Source organism: Mauremys mutica, chromosome 3 (genome assembly GCF_020497125.1).
Source record: "Mauremys mutica isolate MM-2020 ecotype Southern chromosome 3, ASM2049712v1, whole genome shotgun sequence".
Taxonomy (NCBI): Eukaryota; Metazoa; Chordata; order Testudines; family Geoemydidae; genus Mauremys; species Mauremys mutica.
Window position 1 is genome coordinate 62,645,701 of NC_059074.1, and position 23,512 is coordinate 62,669,212.

The 23,512-nt window shown below is 43.6% G+C and overlaps 1 protein-coding gene across 1 annotated transcript in view; it reads right to left on the bottom strand.

The window, feature by feature from the left end:
• The window catches only part of LOC123365963 (pleckstrin homology domain interacting protein), a 357,662-nt gene extending 334,367 nt beyond the window's left edge, over positions 1-23,295 (bottom strand). The window contains exons 1-6 of the mRNA XM_045009003.1: positions 22,858-23,295; positions 22,712-22,770; positions 22,590-22,619; positions 22,410-22,469; positions 9,374-9,524; positions 9,191-9,289 (exon numbers count right to left, since the gene is read on the bottom strand). Coding sequence (XP_044864938.1) covers positions 9,191-9,289; positions 9,374-9,524; positions 22,410-22,469; positions 22,590-22,619; positions 22,712-22,770; positions 22,858-22,900 — 442 coding nt within the window. The 5' untranslated portion in view covers positions 22,901-23,295. The remainder of the gene's footprint in view (positions 1-9,190; positions 9,290-9,373; positions 9,525-22,409; positions 22,470-22,589; positions 22,620-22,711; positions 22,771-22,857) is intronic.
• Positions 23,296-23,512: the final 217 nt, after the last annotated feature.

Here is a 23,512-nt window from a genome sequence, read left to right on the forward strand (position 1 = left end):
CTAAGTGGTGCTGCTCCCGGTACATCAGAAGCAGGAAGCCTGCCAAACAATGAGTGGGGCCAATGGATGATCAGGGTGCTAAAAGTGCACTCAAAGAAAACAAGGCCATTGCAGAAAAGCTAAATGAATTATTTGCATCTGTTGTCACTGGAGAGGATGTGAGGGAGACTGCCACACCTCAAAGGAATGGCTCAAGTGACAAATCTGAGGAACTGTCCCAGACTGAGGTGTCAAAAGATGTGGTTTTGGAACAAATTGATAAATTAAACAGTAATAAGTCACCAGGACCAGATGGTTTTCACCCAACAGTTCTAAAGGAACTCAAATATGAAACTGCATGTAAGCTACCACTTAAATCAGCCTTCGTATCAGAGGACTGGAGGATATCTCGCATAACATCAATTTTTAAAAAGGCTCCAGAGGCAATCTTGGCAATTGCCAACCAGTAAGCCTAACTTCAGTACCAGGCAAACTGGTTGAAACTATAGTAAAGAACAGAATTATCAGACACACAGAAACACCATTTGTTGGGGAAGAGTCAACACGTGTTCTGTAAACAGAAATCATGCCTCACCAATCTACTAGCATTCTTTGAGGGAGTCAACAAGCATGTGAACAAGGGTGATCCGGTGGATGTAGTGAACTTGGACTTTCAGAAAGCCTTTGACAAGGTCCCTCACCAAAGACTCTTAAGCAAAGCATGAAGTCATGGGATAAGAGGGAATGACCTCTTAAGGATAAATAACTGGTTAAAAGATAGGACACAAAAGGTCAGAACAAATGGTCAGTTTTCACAAAGTAAAGAGGTTAATAACGGGGTCCCCTAAGCATCTGTGGGACCTCTGCTGTTCAACATATTCATAAATGATCTGGAAAAGGGGTAAATAGTGAGGTGGCACAGTTTGCAGATGATACTGAACTACTTAAGATAGTTCAATCCAAAGCTGACAAAAAATGACAATGGAATCTCAAAACTGGACAACCAAATGGCAGATAAAATTCAATGTTGATAAATGCAAAGTAATGCACACTGGAAAAATGAATCCTAATTATACAGTCAAACTGATGGGATCTAAATTAGCTATTACCACTCAAGAAAGATCTTGGAGTCACTTATCAGAGAGGTAGCCGTGTTAGTCTGTTTCTGTAAAAGCAGCAAAGAATCCTGTGGCACCTTATAGACTAACAGACGTTTTGCAGCATGAGCTTTCGTGGGTGAATGCCCACTTCGTCGGATGCAAGACGAAGCGGGCATTCACCCACGAAAGCTCATGCTGCAAAACGTCTGTTAGGGTATGGCTACACTGGCGATTTGCAGCGCTGGAAAGCCTCCACCAGCGCTGCAATTAGTAAGTGGCCACACCTGCAAGGCACTTCCAGCGCTGCAACTCCCTGGCTGCAGCGCTGGCCGAACACCCCTCTCGGCATGGGGAATAAGGATTCCAGCGCTGGTGCTGCAGCGCTGGTCATCAAGTGTGGCCACACACCAGCGCTGTGATTGGCCTCCAGGGTATAAGGATGTATCCCAGAATGCCTGTTCAGCCACTCTGCTCATCAGGTCAGACTCTACTTCCCTGGCCTCAGGTGACCCGCCCTTTAAATGCCCCGGGAATTTTAAAAATCCCCTTCCTGTTTGCTCAGCCAGGTATGGAATGCAATCAGTGAATCTTTACAGGTGACCATGCCTCCACGTGGCAAACGAGCCCCAGCATGGAGCAATGGCGAGCTGATGGACCTCATCAGTGTTTGGGGGGAGGAATCTGTGCAGGCACAGCTGCGCTCTAGCCGTAAGAATTATGATACCTTTGCCCAGGTATCGAGAGCCATGATGGAAAGGGGCCATGAGCGTGACGCGGTGCAGTGCAGGGTAAAAGTAAAGGAGCTGCGGAGTGCCTATTGCAAAGCACGCGAGGGAAACCGCAGATCCGGCAGTGCCCCCACGACCTGCCGGTTTTACAAGGAGCTGGATGCGATTTATGGGGGTGACCCCTCTGTAAATCCAAGGACCACGATGGACAGTTCAGAGCCGGTAGAGGAGGGGGGGGGGAGGCAGACAGTGAGGCTACTGTGGTGGGGGAAGCCAGCCCGGAGGAGGCATGCAGTCAGGAGCTCTTCTCAAGCCAGGAGGAAGCTAGCCAGTCGCAGCCCCTGGAACTTGGTGCAGAAGAATCACAGGAGCAGGTCCCAGGTAAGCAGCTTTTATTGCAATGCAAAGGTTTTGGGAGAGTAGGGGGGATGGTATGGCTGCATGCCTAGACATGGAATATCCCATTGATGTGGTCTATCACGTCGCAGTAATCTGCCTCTGTAATCTCTTCAAAAGTTTCTACAAGAGCATAGGCAATTCGCGTGACCAAGTTTAAAGGGAGAGCCATTGTGGTCCCTGTCCCATTCAGGCTAACGCGTCCGCGCCACTGTTCCAGGAGGGGTGGGGGAACCATGCTTGCACAGAGGCACGCTGCATAAGGACCCGGGCGGAATCCGCATTGTTGTAGGAGACCCTCCCTTGCTTCTTTGGTAACCCGCAGGAGGGAGATATCTTCCAGTATTAACTCCTGTGGGAAATGGAGGGAGTGTTTCAGTGCTGGTTTCCCCAACTGCATAGCGCGGCAGGCAGGAACCCCAGGGTTAACAAAGCCCCGAAACAGGCAGCCTAGCCATGAAGCAAGAAGCACCCTGCTCGAGCACACCGCGGAAGGAAAGCCCAGGGTTAATTCCTGAGGGAGATGGAGGTGCTGCGTTTAACAAAGCACCAGCACCCTGCTCGAGCACACCGCGGAAGGAAACCCCAGGGTTAATTACCATTACCATTTCTGGGAGGCTGTGAATTCTCTAGCAGTTGCTGAAATGTGTGAGGAATGCTTGTGAGACTTTAAAATAACTTCAGATTATACACAATGGAAGCTCTCTTAAAATGTATCATTTGCTGCATTTTTACAGTGACCTTGAGTAGTCCTGGGCCAGTCTTATCAGTGACTGAAAGAAAGCTGCAAAACCTGAGGAGGAAACCGAACAAGAGCAAAGAAGAACTGGTGAAGGCAGTTATGAACCAGTGTTCAACAGAGAAGAAAAATGCGCAGGAATGGAGAGAAAAGATGCATCACTGGAGGCAAACAGAAAGCAGGAGAAAGGCGTTGACGCTGAAGAAAACCACGAGGCAGCTTATAAACCTCATTGCGCGCCAAACAGACTGTATGCAGTCACTGGTAGCAATGCAGGCAGAGCACTACCGTGCCAAACCCCCACCCTCCCAAACCTCTTTCCCCTATGCACCAATGTCAGCTCTAAGTCCCGTTCCCCAGCATCCAGGTTCTTACCTACACCATCACCAGCTGCCCCCGACACCTGTACGGTCACCTATGAGCCCAGAGAACTACGACCCTTACCCTCTGCACTCAACCCCCATCACCATGCAACAGTACAATCCTGATGTGCACAGCACTCCTGGCAGTACATATGAAAAACTATGAATGTACAGTTCAACAACCAACCCCCCTGCCCGTGTACTTCCTTTTTTTTAAATAAATGATTTCTTTGATTATGAATCAGTTTTTATTATTGCATAAAGTGAAAGATAACAAACCCCAATGAAAACACAGGTAACAAACATCAAGGAAAACACAGGCACTTAAAAGCACTGTAACCAGTGCACGTCACTCCTGGTCAAGGCAAAAAAACATTACTGTTGGCTTTCAGCCTCAAATTTCTCCCTCAAGGCATCCCTAATCCTTGTTGCCCTGTGGTGGGCGTCTCTAGTAGCCCTGCTGTCTGGCTGTGCAAATTCAGCCTCCAGGACTTGCACCTCGTTGGTCCATGCCTGGCTGAATGCTTCACCCTTCCCTTCACAAATATTATGGAGGGTACAGCACGCGGATATAACCGCAGGGATGCTGCTTTCCCCCAAGTCTAGCTTCCCATATAGACATCTCCAGCGAGCTTTTAAACGGCCAAAAGCACACTCCACAGTCATTCGGCATCGGCTCAGCCTGTAGTTGAAACGGTCCTGGCTCCTGTTCAGCTTCCCTGTATATGGTTTCATGAGCCAAGGCATTAATGGGTAAGCGGGGTCCCCAAGGATCACAATGGGCATTTCAACGTCCCTTACTGTGATCTTTCGGTCTGGGAAAAATGTACCTTCCTGCATCTTCCTGAACAGGCCACTGTTCCGAAAGATGCGTGCATCATGCACTTTTCCAGGCCAGCCTGTGTAAATATCAATGAAACGCCCACGGTGATCCACAAGCGCCTGGAGAACCATAGAGAAATACCCCTTGCGATTAATGTGGTGGTGCCAGAATAGGAATATGCGTCCCATCTATTGCCCCTCCACAGTTAGGGAAACCCATTTCTGAAAAGCCATCCACAATGTCCTGCACGTTCCCCACAGTCACGGTTCTCCTCAGCAGGATGCGATTAATGGCCCTGCAAACTTGCATCAACACGATTCCAACGGTCGACTTTCCCACCCCAAACTGGTTCCCGACCGACCGGTAGCTGTCTGGAGTTGCCAGCTTCCACATTGCAATAGCCACCCGCTTTTCCACCGTCAGGGCAGCTCTCAATCTTGTGTCCTTGCGCCGCAGGGTGGGGGCGAGCTCAGCACACAGTCCCATGAAAGTGGCTTTTCTCATACGAAAGTTCTGCAGCCACTGCTCGTCATCCCAGACTTCCATGACAATGTGATCCCACCACTCACTGCTTGTCTCACGAGCCCAAAAGCGGCGTTCCACGGTGCTGAGCATTTCTGTTACCGCCACAAGCAATTTCATGTCACCCGCTTTAGGCAAATCCATATCATCATCGGAATCCTCACTGTCACTTTGGAGCTGAAGGAATAGCTCAACTGCCAAACGTGATGTGCTGGCGACAGTCAGCAGCAAATTCCTCAGCAGCTCAGGCTCCATTTCACAGCGTGCTGCACTCACAAATGGCAAGAAACGTGGACGGCGAAAGTGTGACTGCTGGGAAGTGAAGCGATGCACCACGGGGCGTTGGAACAGGAAGCGGAATAACCCACACACTTCCTTCCCCTTCCCACAATACTCAGCGCCAAAACGGCGCCAAAACGGGATGAGGTGCTCTGTGGGATAGCTGCCCACAATGCACCTCTCAGTACAGCGCTGGAAATGCTGCCAATGTGGCCACACTGAAGCGCTGGTAGCTGTCAGTGTGGCCACACTGCAGCGCTGGCCCTGCACAGCTGGATGACCAGCGCTGCAAACTACCAGCGCTGCAAACCGTAAGTGTAGCCATAGCCTTAGTCTATAAGGTGCCACAGGATTCTTTGCTGCTCTTGGAGTCATTGTGGATAGTTCTCTAAAAGCATCTACCCAAATGAACAGTGGCAGTCAAAAAAAGCTAATATTAGGAACCATTAGGAAAAGAATACATAAGAAAATATCATAATGCCACCACAGAAATCTGTAGTACACTCACACCTTGAATACTGTGTCCAGTTCTGTTTGCCTCATCTCAAAAATGATATATTAGAATTGCAACAGGTACAGAGAAGGGCAACAAAAAATGATTAGGGCTATGCAACAGCTTCCATACAAGGAGAGATTAAAGAGACTGGGACTGTTCATATCAGAAAACATACAACTGAGGGGGGAACATTATAAAGGTCTATAAAATCATGAACAGTGGAGAAAGTGAATAGGAAAGTGTTATTTACCCCTTCATATAACACAAGAACCAGTGGTCACCCATTAAATTAATAGACAGGTTTAAAACAAACATAAGGATATATTTCAAACAGCACACAGTTAACCTGTGCAATTCATTGCAAGGGAATGTTATGAAGGCCAAAATATAATTGGGTTCAAAAAAGAATTAAATTCATGGAGGACAGGTCCATCAGTGGCTATTAGCCAAGATAGTCAGGGATGCAATCCCATGCTCCAGGTGTCCCAAAACCTCAGACTGCCAAAAGCTGGGACAGGACAACAGGGGATGGATCACCCAGTAACTGCTCTGTTCTGTTCCCTCCCTCAAAGCATCTAGCACTGACCAGATGCTTTGAGGGATCGGAAGACAGGATAGTGGATTAGGTGGATGATGGACTGACCCAACATGGCCATTCTTATGTCCTTAAAAGGTGTTGAATTATTAAGTAACACAAAGGCGGAAAACAGTCAACTCAAATATTCTAAATATGTCACAATGTCATATACTGCATTATCTATATCAGAGGTTCTCAAACTGTGGTCCGCAGACCACCAGTGGTCTATGAGCTCCATGCAGGTGGTCCGCAGATAGTTCTCTCTAAGGTGCACACCTGGGCAGCCACACATGAGAGAATGAAGGGCCACCCACCTAATTAGTGGCGCTGCGCAGGCATGGCGCCACTAATTAGGTGCCCTGACCCTGGAGAAGACGCACATGTAAGGTGAGGTGGTGGCCTTGGGGGGGAATAGAGGGTAGGTGGGAGGGGGCAGTGGGGTGAGAAGAAAAGGTGGGGGGAATCTGGGACATGAAGGGCTGCAGCGGCCAGAGAAAGAGGTGACTTTCCCCAGCTCCAGGGCTGCGGCTGCCAAGCAGAAACGGCCCTCCTTCCCAGCCTCAGCTCTGTGGCTGAGGAGAGACACCACCACCACCACCACCCCCTCCTTCCCAGCCCCAGCTCGGGGACTGCCGCAGAGGGAGAAAGAGGGCACATCCATTGCATTAGAAAGGTAAAACTACTGATATTAAAATATGAGTCGTGTGCTTTTATTTGTAGAACAAAAAATGTTAATTATTATTTTTTTTATATATATAGCACTTTTATCCAAAGTGCTTTACAACAGTTAGCTAATGGTACAAACAACATTTGGAAAGATCATTAAGTGGTCTGCCGAGACCCTCAGCAATTTTCAAGTGGTCTGCGAAAAAAAAAGTTTGAGAACCATGCATCTATATCATTATTAGTCCTTGCAATGGTGTAAATGCTGGTATTTATATTATTTACAGTGTAAGAACTTTCAGTTTCTGTTGTGCAGAAAAAATATCGCATTAACAACTTTTGGTTTCAGTTTAACTAGCAACTGCTGAGAAAATATTTTCTTCGTTTGGGCTAGTTCATTCAAAGCTGAGAAACTGAGTTGAAAAAGCAGGAAAGCTTGTTTTCCTCTTCCAGTCTATGAATAAAAACCAGGTGGGAGAAGATGAGATCTAATTCTAAAAAACGTAAGGACATGGGGCTAGATTTTCAAAAGTATTTAGGCACCCAAAGGTGCAGTTAGGTGCCAAGTGGAATTTTTCAAAAGCACCCAACTGCATCTTTAGGTGCCTAAACACCTTTGAAAATCTGGCCCACAGAGACCAGAAGCAATCTGTCAATTCACTAACTACAGTTAATACTTCCTTTAATAAATCAGTTAATATGTTTTGATAAGCTTACATAAGAAAAAATATCCAACACAATTAAGGTAGTCTTATTTAACTAATAAAAGCAATTTTTCAATGCTGTTTTTGTACATTTTAAATTAACTGAATTCCCATCTACACGCAACTTAACACAAATACCAAGAATAACTGTTAGGATCTGAATAAATCTATGTTAAATTATGAGAGTCCTTAAATAAGCATGTATAGACATAATGTATCCTCCTGGTTAACAGAAAGTACCAAATTTAATGTATGGGCTATATGGTGTTCCATCAACATGTTTTTATACTTATACTAACCAATGAAAATGAATCTTTCTTTAGGAAAATAACTAAAAAGTAAATCCAAAACAAGATTAACATCAATTACTTAAATCAGCAAGCAAGAAATCTTGATTTAAATCATGATTAAAAAAAGTGTTAAATCAATTCCCTTCTGCTACTTAATATACAAGGCCTGAAAACCTATTTGAGAGCTGTCCCCATTTCATTCCAAGAAGAGCTATTGAAGACATCTGGTAGAACTTGCTTCCTAGATTTATGTTTGTTTTGTTCTGTCCCCGCCTCCCATATCCTTCCCCCCAGCAGGTTCCCAAAAAGAGATTTTTTTTCTGTTTTAAATTTAGTTTCCCTCAAGAAAAAAATAAATTTAAACAAGTCTCTTTCCATTCATGTCATCGTTGTAAAATCAATGTCAAAATTGCTCTTATGTTGACATCTATCACTTTTACTGGAGAGTTTACAATGGAGGAAGAGGAGACCAACTTGATTTCTTAAAGTAAGAGGAATCCATCAACTCATTAAAGAACTCGAAATATTGTTAACTCAGTGTTAAACCTGAAGAGGTTCTGGGTAAGTTTTCACTCACTGCCAACATACCTATTTTCACTGAGCTATTGTCCTTATGGAAAGGGGAACTATGGCAGGATTGCACGGATGGAAGCTTAAAAAGTGAGATTTCTGCTCACTGCTATCCTTTCTACGACAAGAAGAGACTGAGACTCAATGAGTTCCATCCTAAATCATATACATCTCTTTACCTCCAGGAGGGTAGTGAAGACAAAACAACTGTCCCTCATTACAGGCTGAAGGCTAATGAAACACTTCCTCAGTGACAGAGTGAGAACTTCAAAGTAATCGCGGAAGAACAAAAAAGAAGAGGAAGCAAAAAATACCTTTCTAGACTTCTGTTAGTCTGCCATTTTGCAACAGAGAGAGAACATGTGCATGTTCCATGCTATAGCACAAAGCAAATCTGGACAAAACTAAGAAATAAGCAAATGGGACTAAACAGTCAAAGCAGAGAAACAATATTCTCTGCTACAAGGCCCTACACTAAAAAAATCTCTTCAAAGAAAAGAATTCTGGCAAGCAGCGTATACTATTGTATTTTCCAGAAGTGGAGGCAGACCATAGTGTCTTGAGTTCAAGTAAGTCATTAACATGATAGGCGATCCTATCTGCAGCTTATTACTACTTCATTTTTGCAACCATGTTATCAGCTAGCCAAATATTGTTTGCTTGTTTTCATAATTTTGAAATATTTTATTCAAATTCATACCTCAAAGCTCAAATAAAACAAATAAGCTTCAAAACAGGATTGATAATATTTGGACCTACATTGTACATCCTGTCATGTTTAAAACAGGATAACTGACCATTCTAACAGAAGTAATGGTAGGCACAAGGTACATAGCACATAAGAGAGTAAATACAAATACACTGTTACCCAACTATCACACCAATAAACAATTTCTGCTGAATTTAGTGCATGCAGCACTAGCAAGGTCATACTTTTCAGTGTGATAACGAAACTGACTTACCTATGCTAGGTGGGCTGCCATAGTTTATTGGTGACTCTGGAGGCCTTCCACAATGTAATGCAGCAAGAGCAGATCCCTTCCACACAACATGTTTGCAACCTGTTTACAAAAAATTACAAACATGAAAATATAGCATGAAATAGTGAAAATGACGTCTTTAAGCCCCCTTGTGAATTTTCATACTTTTATTTGTGCGAAGCAAAGACTGTCTTCCAGCTCCTAATAAGGTTTGCACTCCAGGTACACTCTGAGGAATTTCCTGCTCTAGAAGTGGTCCAAGTCGATGGCATATTTGCAGCAAGTGATCAGGTGCCAAGTGTCTATAATACTTCACCTATTATGTGACAGAAAAAAAAAACGTGATAAAGGTGAAGTCAATCATTTTTGTAATATTACTATTGAAGTCCTCATTTTCTTGTCAAGTTTGTTACCAAAATTCTTAATAGAAATCAGCAAACTAAAAAATAGTTTAACTTTAAACAAATGATCAAAACAGATAAAAACCTTTAAGATGGTAAATTTACTCCAGCTGATATTAATTAATTTCCTCTCTTCAAAGTATACCAAGTGTATTATAAGCACAGTTCATGTTTACGATTTTGTAACTTACATGACTGACAGAAAGCATAAAGCAGCTCTTCAGTAATTTTAGTAATAGAAAAATGCAAAGAATGTGTCCAACCTCACGTTTAAATATGCTTCTGATCAATTTAAATTACTTTGAAACAAAATGAGAAAATAGTATTGTAAGATATCCTGATACTTATACAGTTCTTAGAAAAGTCACTCTATACTCAAAGAGTAAGTGCTGCAATTTTTGAGATGATTGTATTCTTCATATATAAAATAGAGAGCCAACCTCAATGTTAAGTGTAAAAAAACTCAGCCTTAACTATGAAGGCATGATCAGTATTTCTGTAATTTAAAATTTTAAGTATAACTTTCATGAGTCAAAAAAGTTTGAGTCAAAGAAATTTTTAAAACCCTATTACACACTATTTATTCAAAGAAATCCATGCCTTTGGTGAAATAAGGAGGGGAAACCTTTTCAGGTTGATTTGGAGATCACATACTTCTTGTCAGTTGTGTGGCACTGGCATCAAAGCACATTTCTAACATCGATCACATATGCTTTATGACAGCTGTTTGATTTTAATATCAAACCAGTTTAAAACTAGATTTTGTCCAGAAAAGGCAAATCAAAGTCCTTATCTATTCTTTTGAACATCTTAGATTACAGGGCAGATAGGTCTTTTCAGTGCTACAGGATCAACTTCAAAATATACTTATATAAGTGACCACAATTAAATCCTATTACAAACTGTTAATCCTGCTATTAACAAATAATGTCTTCTAATACATAATCTACTGCTAGCTTAAAGCATCTGAAAAATCAAGAAAAATCTCACAATTTTATTTGCTTCATATATACATTCTAATAAGAGTACCTAGTGTGTACTGGTTTCTTGTTTCAATAATAATCCTGCATCATGGTTTATATATTTATTTTGTGACAAAAAAAATCATCCTAGATTATCTCACAATGAAAGATTGTGATGTTTTGTTATACTGTAACTGCAGAAGGCCATGACTGACATTTTAAGGAGGATGAACATTGCTCATATTCCTACACTGTACCCAATTAGAAGGAACATACCTTATTCTTCTTCAAATGTACTACTGTCTTGCCGACATGCTGTTATCATACTTTGTGTTGCAGTCATTTATTAACATATGAGTGCTGAACTACAAAACTGAGACTCTGGAAAAGCCTTATTTATACGAGAATTATTTTTTCACCATTTTAAGATTCTAATGGAGGAGGAAGGAATTTTTTTTTTGTTGTTCTCATTTGAGTCATCTGTCACATTTATAAAAACCCCTGTGAATGACTTGAATTCTGACTAGCTTTGAGGTGAGATATGACTTACAACATGCAATTTAAAAATCCATATTTAAAAGTTATACAAGTAGCTATATAAAGCACAATAAAGTACTGCATAGATTCATCCCAAATTCATTTTTTAAAGTACAAATGACTTCAGACACACACAGTGTCAACAGGACAGCAAAAACACCAGAGAACTCAAGCACTTCCTTGCCATGATTCATTATTCTAACACACACACACTTTTTTTTTTTTAATTAAAGAATTAGTGTTCTGAGACATCTCTGAACTTGTTTCAATAGAAAGGGTAAAAGAACTCAAAGAAAATTATAATTTTGGGTGCTTTTTAAACACTATACATCCTTGGCTATGAGCAACATTTAGAGGTGCGTGCAGCTGATTCTAGCTATGATTCCCAATCTTGTTTCCTTTTCTTTTATTCCCTTTTCTCCCTTCCAGGAACTATACTTCGACTGTAAGTAAATAATGCCCACTGTGCAGCTGTATTTGAGATCAAATACTTTCCATTGGCAATGAAAGTCAGATCTGAACCTATGTCTCCAGAGAAGAAATACTAATACAGTATACTAAATTACTGATTAGCGAACTCCTCCCATCAGAATACGGTTTGTTTAAAAGTATTATTTTACTCAGTTAAGCACCTGGGTACTAAACTTCAATGGCCTGAATAAAAAAAAAAAGCTGAAATAGATAGAAGATTGAAGCTTGGAGTCCAAGGTCAGCCTTGAAACATACCTACGCTCCAGCCAGCCTACTTCCTAATCAGATCTCCTTTTTGTGATTTTTGTCATGTACCTGTATCTGTTTTATAAACCACTATAAACAAAAACAAGGTCTATACATGTACGATTCTAAACCTGACATTTCAGAAGTACTTTAGAAAATGAAGACTATTTGTATTAATCTTGACTCTAGTCACTACAAGGTGGTGCTGTACATTCTGCAAATACACCTCATGCCCACCATGCAAATTCCCTTTTACTCTAAATCCCAGACCTCTTTTGTGCAAAGACAGTTAATCATGCCAAATTAGGTAGCAGTTTTGTGCTGTAGATAAATGTCAGCTAAGAAATAATAATTTGTATTGGTTACCAAAACAGTATTTTAACCTAGTTCTCGGACAAACTAGCATAATATTAGCCAACTAAGTCAGAAGTCTCCTAAAACAGGGGTTCTCAACCTGTTTCTCTCAGAGGCACCCCTCAACATGCTATACAAACTCCAGGGCCCAGCAGGGGCAGAGGGGGGCCTCGACATAAGCCTAGTTTGACTTCTATGCGGGGGGGGAGGAGGGCAGGGACCAGCAGGGCTCGTGTCACCTCCATATGGCAGGGTCCAGGGAGGGAGTGCCACCTCCACCCCAATTCACCTCAGCAGACCACCAAGCCTGTCTGGGTTGGGGGACGGGTGGGGGCGCAATCAAAAATTATAACTCAAAGTTGAGGAGCTTAGCTCAAAAAGTTTGAAAACAGCTTGGGGTGCAGGCAGGGGGGTAGCTCGGACCATGTGCAGGCAGGGGGGTAGCTCGGACCATGTGCAGGCAGGGGGGTAGCTCATGGTGCAGGGAGCGGGGTAGCTGGGGCTGTGTGCAGGCATGGGACAGGTCAGGGTGCAGGGAGGGGCGCAGCTGGCGCTGTGTGCAGGCAGGGGGGTAGCTCAAGGTGCAGGGAGGGGGTAGCTCAGGGTATAGGGAGAGGTATTGGGGCTATGTACTGGGAGGGCTCCCCTGTGGTCCCCGTTCCCAGAGGGGTCTGCCAGCCACAGAGCCAGGTCTCCTCACCCAGGCGGCTCCTACCAGCTGCCTCTGTGGGAGCACAGGGGGCTGCCAGCTGAGGAGGAGCTGCAACCCAGGGCACCAGCAGGAGAGGAGGGAACGCTGCCGCTGCCTGCTCCATGGCACCAGCCATAGCAGCAGCTGCCTTGAACCGCCCAGCTCCCGCTTCCCACCTCCAACCTGGTCAGGGGGCGGGGAGAGGAGATGTGGGGAGGAGATGTGGAGCTGCCCCCCGGGACTGCCGTGCTCTTGCGCTGCAGTTTCGGGGGTAGGAGGGGACAACGCCCTCCATGTCCCCAACTTTGCCCATAGGCTCAGGGCTTCTGCCCCAAAAGAAGCACCAGGGCTCGAGGCTTCAGTCCCGCACGGGGGCGGAGAGGCCACACTGGGCATCAAGGCTTCAGCCCCATGGGGGGGCACTAGGGCTTGGACTCTGGGTTTCGGCCGCAGGGCCCACAGCCAACCTTGAAAGAGCTCGCGGACCCCCAGTTGAGTGGCAGTTCCTGTAACCACTTCCTTTCCCCTCAGGTGTAAGCTTATAATTACAGGAATTAGTATTACTTAGGAAGAGTAGCTGTAGGAACAAAATTTGTAGTGGAAGCATATATTGGGACTCTCTGCTTTGCAAATTGGGAAAAGGAGTAGAAAAATGCAACCAAAGAGCCAGGATGTGGGGGGTCTGATACAGGCTGATTGGTTAGGGGAGTAAATGAGTCAAACGCAGAGAAGTAGGTGGATCAGAAAGTGAAAACCATGGAAGGGAGGTCAGAGATGGAAGCGAGAGGTTGGGTTGTCTTCTAAGAGAAAGAAGTTTATGGAGTGGGAGTCTGGGGGGGAAGTGTGACTGCGCAGAAGACAGCAAGAAAGTGAAAAGTATTAAATGAAGTATGGTAGCAGTAAAAGAGGAATTTAAGGGACCAATTCTTTGTGAAGACTAAGTGAGGGTAACTAGTAAGGGGGGGGGGGGGAAGTTGGATAGAGTCAGCCAGATTATCCATATGGGAAGTGAAGTCATTCACTGTAAGGGTACGGAATAAACATCAGGAAGAATGAGCAGTTGGTTGACAGCTACAGAAAGGGAGAGTAAAGCCTATGAGGTGGCCTGCTGAAGGAAAGGGCGTGCAAACAGGGAAAACAAAAAGCTGAGTGCAACAAGAACAGGTGCAAAGAGGAACCTGGTAAAACTGCTCTCAGGGCAGGCAGAAGCGAGAAGAAAAAACACCACACTAAAGAAGAGGATAGCTGTAAGAAGCCAAGTCAGAAACAAGTTACATACAGCAAGACAACGAGGTAAAGAGACAGGAAGATAGAAACTTGTCTCTACCCTGATGTCTGACAGAGCAGAGGAGAAAAGGGGAAAGACAAAACAAGGGATGACTATTTAGACGAGCAACACAATATGGCTCTAAAAAGAGAGCATTGCATGATTCGGTATTTGGCATCATGATTTCAACATAAAATACACGTACTCTACAAATAATCTGGGTGGGCAGGGAGGGTTCCTGCCAGGCCTATGAATACTATCTAGATTATGAGATTCTAGCTGGATTCCTTCCTTCTTGCATATCACCACAAGAATAAGAGGGTCTTGCAAGTCATCTTGGATTGTCACTGATACCTCCATGCACCCTCATTGTTTTCAAAGGAACTGCACAGATATAAGTGATATAACTATATTAATGATGAACAAGAAATAGAATACAGCGCTCTCACTCTTACCTGTGTTGGTTCTATCAAGCTAGTGGAAGTAGAGAACATGTTTTGTTTTGTTTAAACACCAAACTAAACAGACTCTAAAACACAAACAGGAATCAGATGTGTTAAGTAATAAGTGCTATTTTGTGTCAGTTTTCAGACCATAACCATAAAATAATATTTTCTAGAAACAAAGAGTGTTCCATTGTCAGCTCTATATTTACCAATAACTATCTAGGACCAAAGTGGACATATACAAAATGCAGCTACACAGATATTCAAATGTCCAAGACTCTAATATTAAGCTATTATAAACCCATCCTCCAAAGCAATACCAATACTGAAACATTTTCCAAAATTCGGGATTATTTATTTCTATGCTAACAGTGACCTGAGCTAACTACAATTTTATCATCAAGAACTTCAACACAGAAAGAATGATCTAGTGGACTGAATTTCCTCAGAAAACTGTTTTTTAAAAAAAATCAGTTACCTATATTTCAAAGTCTGGAATACTCAATCCAGCCATCTTTAGCCACCTTTAGAACCATACTTATATTGCCACACACTGTATCAAGTGCTACACATGGCAAAAAAATGAATTACAGCAACTGTCATACTGGAACAGACCATCAGCATCTTATAACCAATGGCCAGTGCCTAATTGCTTCAGAGAAAAATAGCTGTTATTGCAACTCCTAATTTTAAAGTGTTCTTATTCTCCCTCTGAGATGCTTCTTTATAAGAATTAATTTTCACATCGGACATATCTTCTGATTTATATGTAGGCTAAACAAAGATGGGGATTTGGCTATAAAATACTACAGGGACATATTTTCTTTTAATTTGAGATTACTTTTACTGCTAATGAAACAGAGCTAACTGGAACCAACTCTCCTGAGACCACACAATCTTTGTCCTATTGCAAACATAGGAAATTTGCAAAAAGTTGAGTATTTAAAATGTTTTAACATAAGAACATTCAGGCATTCATCTATCTAATCCATCCCCCTGTGCTGAAGCAGGATTAAGTATACCTAGGCCATCTCTGATAGATGTTTGTCTTAAAAAACTCCAATGATAGGGATTTCACAACCTCCCAAGGTAACTTGTTCCAGTGCTTAACTATTCTTAAAGTTAGATAGGTTAGATATTAGGAAAAACTAAATTTTCACTGCTGCAAATTAAGCCAATTATTTAAGATACACAAATAAATCTAATTCGCTTCATCCACAATTATAAAATTTTGATATACATTTTCTTATTCAAGCATTTTGGAATTTTAAAATGTTTAAAGTTAATTAAGTCCTGGTAAGAAATACTAGACAGACTTTAGTTTCCAAGATTATCTATTTATTCAAAGTCCTAACAATGTTCCTTAATCATGATCAGAAGGAAACAGGAGCAAAAGGGTATTTACTTTCCATGGACATTAATCATTTATATAGCAACAAAGAGGTGTTAGGAGCTTTAATTGTTGTTATTAAATGGGAAATACCCCTGTCCTAAATTTACTCTAGATTATATAACAATCTGTAACTCTCTGACACTCCCAGCTAAAGCGACTGTATGGGAGTGATTTGTATGATGTGAACACTTGTCTAGCAGAACTAAACTGAGGACATCTAAATTCACATACACTGAACAGCAGCTCCAGATGGGTATGATTTTTGTCACACTATCAATAAGAGATATCTGAACAGTGACCTATTATCAATCCCCTACACCTTTCAGAACCACTTTCAAAACTTTATAGAGACATTCAAAGAACTATTACTGATAACTTTCTAATATTTGCTAGATAACATTTATCTGGGATGCAACAAACTACATTTTCTTTTGTTTTTCTAGATTCATTTCTCTGAAAATTTCATTTTTGTCCACTTCACACCATGCAGACATCTGTACAGGGCTAGACTTCCTGAACGAGCCATTATCATCTCAGCCATTTATTAAGGGGTAAATTGTTATTAAACAATAATTGTAATATTGTCCAGAGGCCCCAGTAAGCACTGGGACAGACTCCATTGTGCTAGGTGTTGTACAAACACAAATCAAATACAGGGTTGCTATAGTGCAGTTTACTATCTAACGCAGCTACCCACCCCATGAAGATTCAAGACACGTTAACTTTATGCACTGTGAGTAGTCCCTTTGAAGTGAGATTACATACAGTGCATAAAGTTAAGCACATGGGGTAAATCTTTGCAGACCCAATGCCTAAGAAGGTTACTCTATGGGCCTTAAAGCGTACATCTCCCCACTTTCACTTTGAAAACAAGGGCAATACAGATAATACTGAGGACAGAAAGACTGTTAGTAAGACACAAGAGTCCCAGCTCTATCATTGCATCCTCTCCCAAAGTTGGTGTGGACCCCACAATGTCACTGCTGATTTGGAGAAAGGAAATCAGACACATAAGAAAGCAGCTGAAAGGGAGAGAACTGCCTGAATGTCTCAAAGATGAGATGAGGAAGTAGGATACTAGATTTTGATCCTCTGCAGTGGCACAGCTCCCTCCCTGTCTCCTTCCCATAACATCCTGTAAGATCTATATAGGAATGCTTAACACCCTTCAGATAGCTAATCTCCCCATGAGCCCAAACTTGCCTTAAACAGCTTCCTCACAGCACTCTTAGAGGATGAAGAGCGCAAGCTGCAACTTCTATGATCCTGTAATCAGCCTTCAACCAAGAGTTCTGTCTCTGTCCCTGCCCCACATAAAGACAGTCTAATAGAAATAGGCTTTAAAACCTACCTGTAGAACACAATATATTTTAAAAAAAAAAAACCTGATATTTACATAGCAACTACACGCTCATGTCACAGACTGAACACAGCTCAACACACCAGTTTGCAGTAGAAGGTACCCTATTCACTAAGAGCGGGTGACAGTCTTGCTTTCTCCTTTGCCAAGAAGAGACCTACAGAATAGCAGGAGGCAGCAAGAGGGAAGGAAGCATCCCTGCAACTACAGTGGACCAAAATCACTTATTGGAACCACATAGCTAGCTACCATGGCTCACATACACACAAAATAAGAAACAATGTCCTTTTGCTCCTTATCAAGTGCATTCTTTGGGGAACTGGCAGTGCATCTTACCAACAGCTGTTTCTGTTCTTTTCACCAGAATACCTCAGTCTTCCAACAGGAAATGGAAGTGAAGACTGAGACAACATAAATATCAACCAAAAGTTAGCTATGAACTTTAATAAACGTGTCTTGATGTTTTGCTCCTGCAAAACTATTTGTCTCTTCCTTAGTGTTTGTATAGCAAATGGCACGATGGACCCGACTGCTCATTTAAAGCTCATGTGCTTTTGTGTACTACCATGATACAAATAGAAAATTATAACATCAATATTAGGAAAGTCAGTCTGACACTTGGGAGGAAGAGACTCTCTAGCAAGGAACACTCACATAGCTTAGGCCACAAATAGGTATTTTTTTGAAAATACCATTACAGTAACTCCTCAAAGTCGTCCTGGTTAACATTGTTTCATTGCTGATCAATTAGAGAACATGCTCATTTAAAGTTGTGCAATGCAGCCGCCTACTTTGTCCACTGCTTGCAGGAAGAACAGCCCGTTGCAGCTAGCTGGTGGGGGCTTGGAACCAGGGTGGGCTGGCAGCCCCCCTATCAGCTCCCTGCTCCCCTAAGTTCCCTGTGCAACAGCTGCCTAGCAGGCTACCAATTAGCAGCAGTTCAGCTGTCCCTCCCCCCACTGCCATGTGCTGCTCCTGCCCTCTGCCTTGGAGTTGCTCTCAGGAGCCTCCTGCTTGCTATGCAGAAAAGGGTGGTATGGGGGGCTAATGTCAGGGTGTCCCCCTCCCTTCTACTCCTGCCACCCCACTTACCCTTTCTCCATATAGAGTAGGGTGGGGACAGGACAGGGCTCAGGACAGAGAAAGCTTGCTAGCAGCAACTGCTGTCTCAACTTCCTGATTTATTTATTTTTTTAAAGGCAATGTACTTAAGAGTGGGGTCAACATACTTGAAGGGGCAATGCGCATATCTCTCTCTCTCTCTCTCTCTCTCTCCCCCACACACAAGGTGTGTGTCTCTGTCTGCCATGTTGCCTTGTAGAATGTGAGGCTACATTAACAACGTGTTAACCCTTGAGGGCTAAGCCGAATGCTAGTTCATCATTTAGCAGTAAGGCATTCCCCAGGAAATATCCCACCCTCTTACTTCACCACCTCAACCAAGCTTCACAATCATCATTGCTGTGTACAGTATTAAATTGTTTGTTATACTTATAGAGTGTGTGTGTGTGTGTGTGTGTATTATATAAATAAAAATATAGTTTTTTGTCTGGTGAAAAAAAATTTCCCTGGAACCTAACCCCCCACCCCAACCCCCTTTACATTAATTCTTATGGGGAAATTGGATTAGCTTAACATTGTTTCGCTTTAAGTCGCATTTTTCAGGAACATAACTACAACATTAAGCAAGGAGTTACTATATAGGAAAATATCTGTTTGAATTATGAAAAAGGAAGCTAGATTGAGTTTTTTGAATTTATATATTCTCCCTGCAGTGTTGAAAACCCAAACGGCAGAATATTAGTGTATCGGAAACAGACAAATGTAGTTTCACTGTTCGAGCAAGCAATAAATAAAAAACACAAGTGGTGACCAGTACATTAATTTTTGTAACTTGTTTGAATAATCTTAAATTTTAGGAATAAAATATGTAATATTTTAAGGCTATGATTTTATTTTAATAAAATTAAGAATTAACAAAGAATCATTCTCCAAGAAAACTTTTTAATAAATCCAAGTATCTGATAAAGCTTAAACCAGAACACTTAATGCATTAAGATGCTATAATATTCTTGTTTAGATAGGTAAATCTGCACTAACTTTATAACAATTACAAATCCACACAAAGCAATGTTTAAAGTCAAATTCCACGAAGTACTGAGTAACCTCAATTCCCTTTAATTTCTGGAATCACTAATTTATCACATTTTTGATACTTTGGGTTCCTATTTAGCTTCTTTCAACCCCTGCCTTTACTGACTTCAGTGGGAACCGAGGGCTTTCAGGTAAGAGACTGATATTGGCACATGGCAAAGGATGCCCACAACACCATTTGCATCAGTAACCTTTTCAAGCTCAGATTTCAGACTTTTAAGAACCAAAACTAAAAGAAAGACACCAGAGCTGACATTACAGATTGACGTCCAACCAAAATATTTACATTAAAAGGTATTTTAGAGTTGAGAAAGCAAAGAAAGCATCTTAAATGACCAATCAAAAGATTTAAAAAAAATCTTAATTGGAACTGTTTAAATTCAGTAAATCCATGTTTTTCTTAAATACTTCTATGCTGATACGCTGAATGCCAGGTTTCAGAAACCAACACGATCAAGCAATACAGTTAAGGCATACCTTCCTTAATTAAACAAGAGTGTAAGAAATAAATGAAAACACAGACAACTAACTGTTTATGGCCCCTCCTCTCCCTCCCTTACTTTAAAGCAAAAGAAAATCATGCAAATACTTATCAAAAATATAAGAGGGTATTGTAAGGAATGTACAGGTGGGGGAAACAAGTAATAGCATTTCTCCATATCCATGGAAGTCCTGCACACATTTGGGATTTCATGGATTAGAGAGAACCATATTCCACTCCTCCTCACCCTCCCCAATGAAAATCTGCATATTATATGCTATTCAATAATAATACTGAGTTGGTATTTATTTATTCTCATCTCCCTCTGCAGGAACCCTCTGTGCTCCAAAAGCATGATGTCCCTGATGCCTGTGAATTTGAGGCTGTACCCTGTCTCTATATATTCCTCAGTGGGTCTCTTCCCAAAAATCCTACAGTGGCCCTACTACTGCTAGCTCCTTTATCAATTCTGCTAGTCCTTTCCATGCTTTTCTGTTGTCACTTCTTTTATGATGTCCTCCAGAACCCCATACATATCCTTCTAGCCTGCCACCTCAGAACCAGCATTTTCAAAACCTATTTATATTATACTGTGATGAACACAGTTCAAAATATTGTCTCATAATTTCTTATGTTTTTCTCAACATGTTTTAAAAAACATTATGGAAGATTAGGAAAAGCTTACACACAAGTATGAGAATGTATTTAACAAGCTGAACAGCAAAAGCTCCTTCATGACCATTGACCACATTTAACGCAAACTATCTACCAATATACCATATATGCTCTGAAGAAACTCACTAATTCAATATTGTTCCAGCTACCACAAATATCCATCAAATCTATGTGCTAAAAATCATTATGAAATTTAAGTTGAAATAACTTGTAACTGCTAGCTACAAACAACAAGTAACTGCAGTTTTTAAATACGTTTAGAGTTTCCTTAAAAGCAAAATATCCAGGTTGCTGGTCCACATTAGTTAAAATGGCTAACAGTTTCAGTTTTAAACCTTGAAAAGAAGCATAAGAGCAACATTATCTGTTTGTTTTACATTTACTAGGCACATCTGAACAGCTATTATAAATCTGCAGTTTGACAGCATTTTTTAAATGCTTCACTCCATCACAGAGTGAGTTTTTATAATTAAAACCTGCAAAGACTTATATTCAAATTCTTCTACCACAAGCATCATCGAGATATTACAGAAATGCTTAACTTTATGAGCATAGCCCCACTGAAATCAACAGTATTATTCTTGTACATAAAGTTAACCATGCGCATAAGTCTCAGAAGGACTGGGACCTACAGCTGGTCTAATCAATTTACAGGTTTGTCAGAACAATCTTGCTTTCTGAATTGACAATATTATGAAAACGCATAGGGCAAAGTTTTCCTCTCAGGTTGTCTAGAAATGTAGACCCATATTAAAATAACTATTAGTGGATAAATTGCTAATGCAGACAAGGCTTAGGCCTTTTGGCCCCCGTTTCACAAAAACCTACAGGTCACATGTTGCAAAAAAAAAGCTTGAGCCCATCCACAATAGCAGCTTAACACCAATGCACCTACAATTGAGCTGAATTACAGCTACTAACTTTTCTACTGTAGATGCACTATCAGAGTGAAAGCAACTTACAGGGAGAGCAGAGTATAAAAAATCCAATCTTATGAATCTAGCAACACAATGCTGCCCTATAAATTATATAAATGCTCCTGTGACAACATTCTGTTGCATGAGTTGCATGGAGTCAAGAGATAGTGGCTCAGAGCAGACACCTGTCAATGAAGTTGCCATCCTAGGCAGGTAGGAAAAGGAGGCAAATACCATTCTGAGAGTCACACACACACAGCCAGGCCCCTACTGAAAGCAAACTTAAGCTTTCTGAGCTCGGGGTATTGCCCGGTCAATCAGACAGCTGGCGACCATCCTCCTCCCCCACATGGGTGCGCCACAGGTGAGGATGTGGGGGGAGATTCGGAAGTTGTGGGGTTGTGATGCAGCAGCTCTGAGCCTTTGTGTGTGTGAAGCAGGATTGCACAGAGTACAGCGCCCCCTTCTCCTGCCGGCCAGGCTGACTCCGACAGGCTCTCTCCTCTCGCTCCTCCCCTCACTGCCTCCTGCTCTCCCTGCACAACATCCATGACGTACCTTTATTTCTAGCACAGTGACTCTGGGGCTCTCCCATTAGGACAATTGTTGTTATTTACCCTCACGCCGGGACCCCCCCCCCAATGGGGGGCTTGCCCCGGGGCAGCAGCCTCCCCTCTCCCCTTACTGTCACTGACGGGGGGGATCAAAGCTCCCTGAAGTTTTTTTTCCCCTCTTTTCTTTTTTTTTTAAGTTGTAAAAAAAATTTTTTTTGCGGGAAATTCAATTTTTATTGGGCTGCTCGGAAAGTTTCCCCGCCGCCTTGCGCCGGCCGGCCGCTCGGCTCACCAGGTTCTCGTAGCTCCGCGGATGCTCCTTGCCCGTCCAGTCCGTGCGCTTGGGCAGCAGCTAGGGGAAAAAAAGCACCTTTCAGTCACTCACGGCCGCCCCCTCCCCGAAAAGCCCCCGGCGCCCGGGCCGGGGAGAGGCCGCAGGCGGGGCGAGCGCGGGGCGTGCGGCGCCGCTTACCTCCTTCTCCGCCACTTCTCGGATCAGGACCTGCAGCAACAACAAAAGGGGGAACGGCTGTGAGTGCGCCGCGAACACCCCGCCCTGCCCGGCCCCCCAGGCCCCGGCGGCGCCATCCCTACCTGAGCCGCTTGCTGGCAGGGTCCGTCCTCCAGAAAGCGGGCGATGAGGAAGTAGAGCTCTGCGGGGAGAGAGAGGCGGTGAGCGGCGGGCTGGGCACCAGCCATTCCGGCTCCGCGGCGCCCAACAGCCGGAGCCCTCCACTTACCCGCTCGCAGCTCCGCGCTGTGCCTGCCGCCGTCCCCGGACATGGCGAGCCGCGCTCGGGCCGCGCTCCCCGGCGGCGGCGGGGCCCTGCGAACGCGTCCGCCCGCCCGGTAGCTGTCACTGTTCGTTCGGCAGGAAGAGTCTCGGCTCCACCATTCAACCCGCGGCCGGGAGGAGGAGGAGGAGGAGGAGGAACAACAACTCGCAGGCAGCAGCAGCAGCCCGCCGCCAACGCCGCTGCCGCCACGGCCGAGCCACCGCGAGCGAGCGCGATCCCTCCGCCCGGGGAAAGAGTCCCTGCCCCCCCTCTTCGGACCCTCGCGCCGCGCGCGCGCGCCCCCTGCCCCGGCACCCGCTCCCCAGCGGCCTGCTCCGCGGCCCCCGCCGCTGACACGCCCAGAGAGGCGGGAGCGCGGCACAGGTACGAGCAGGCCGGCCGGCTGGCGGAGAAGATGTCGGAGCGGCAGAGGCGGGGTGGGCGGGGAGCTTGGCTGAAAGGCGCTTTCTCTGCGAGGGCTGGGAGGAGGAGGGGAGGCCGCGGCGGAGGGATACGACGTACGCGGGGGGGAGGGGGGGCGGCTGCTCGCGGCGGGCTGGGCTGGAAGTTACCAGTGTCAGGCTAGTCGGCAAATGAAGCAAAAATGCCCCGCGGGAGC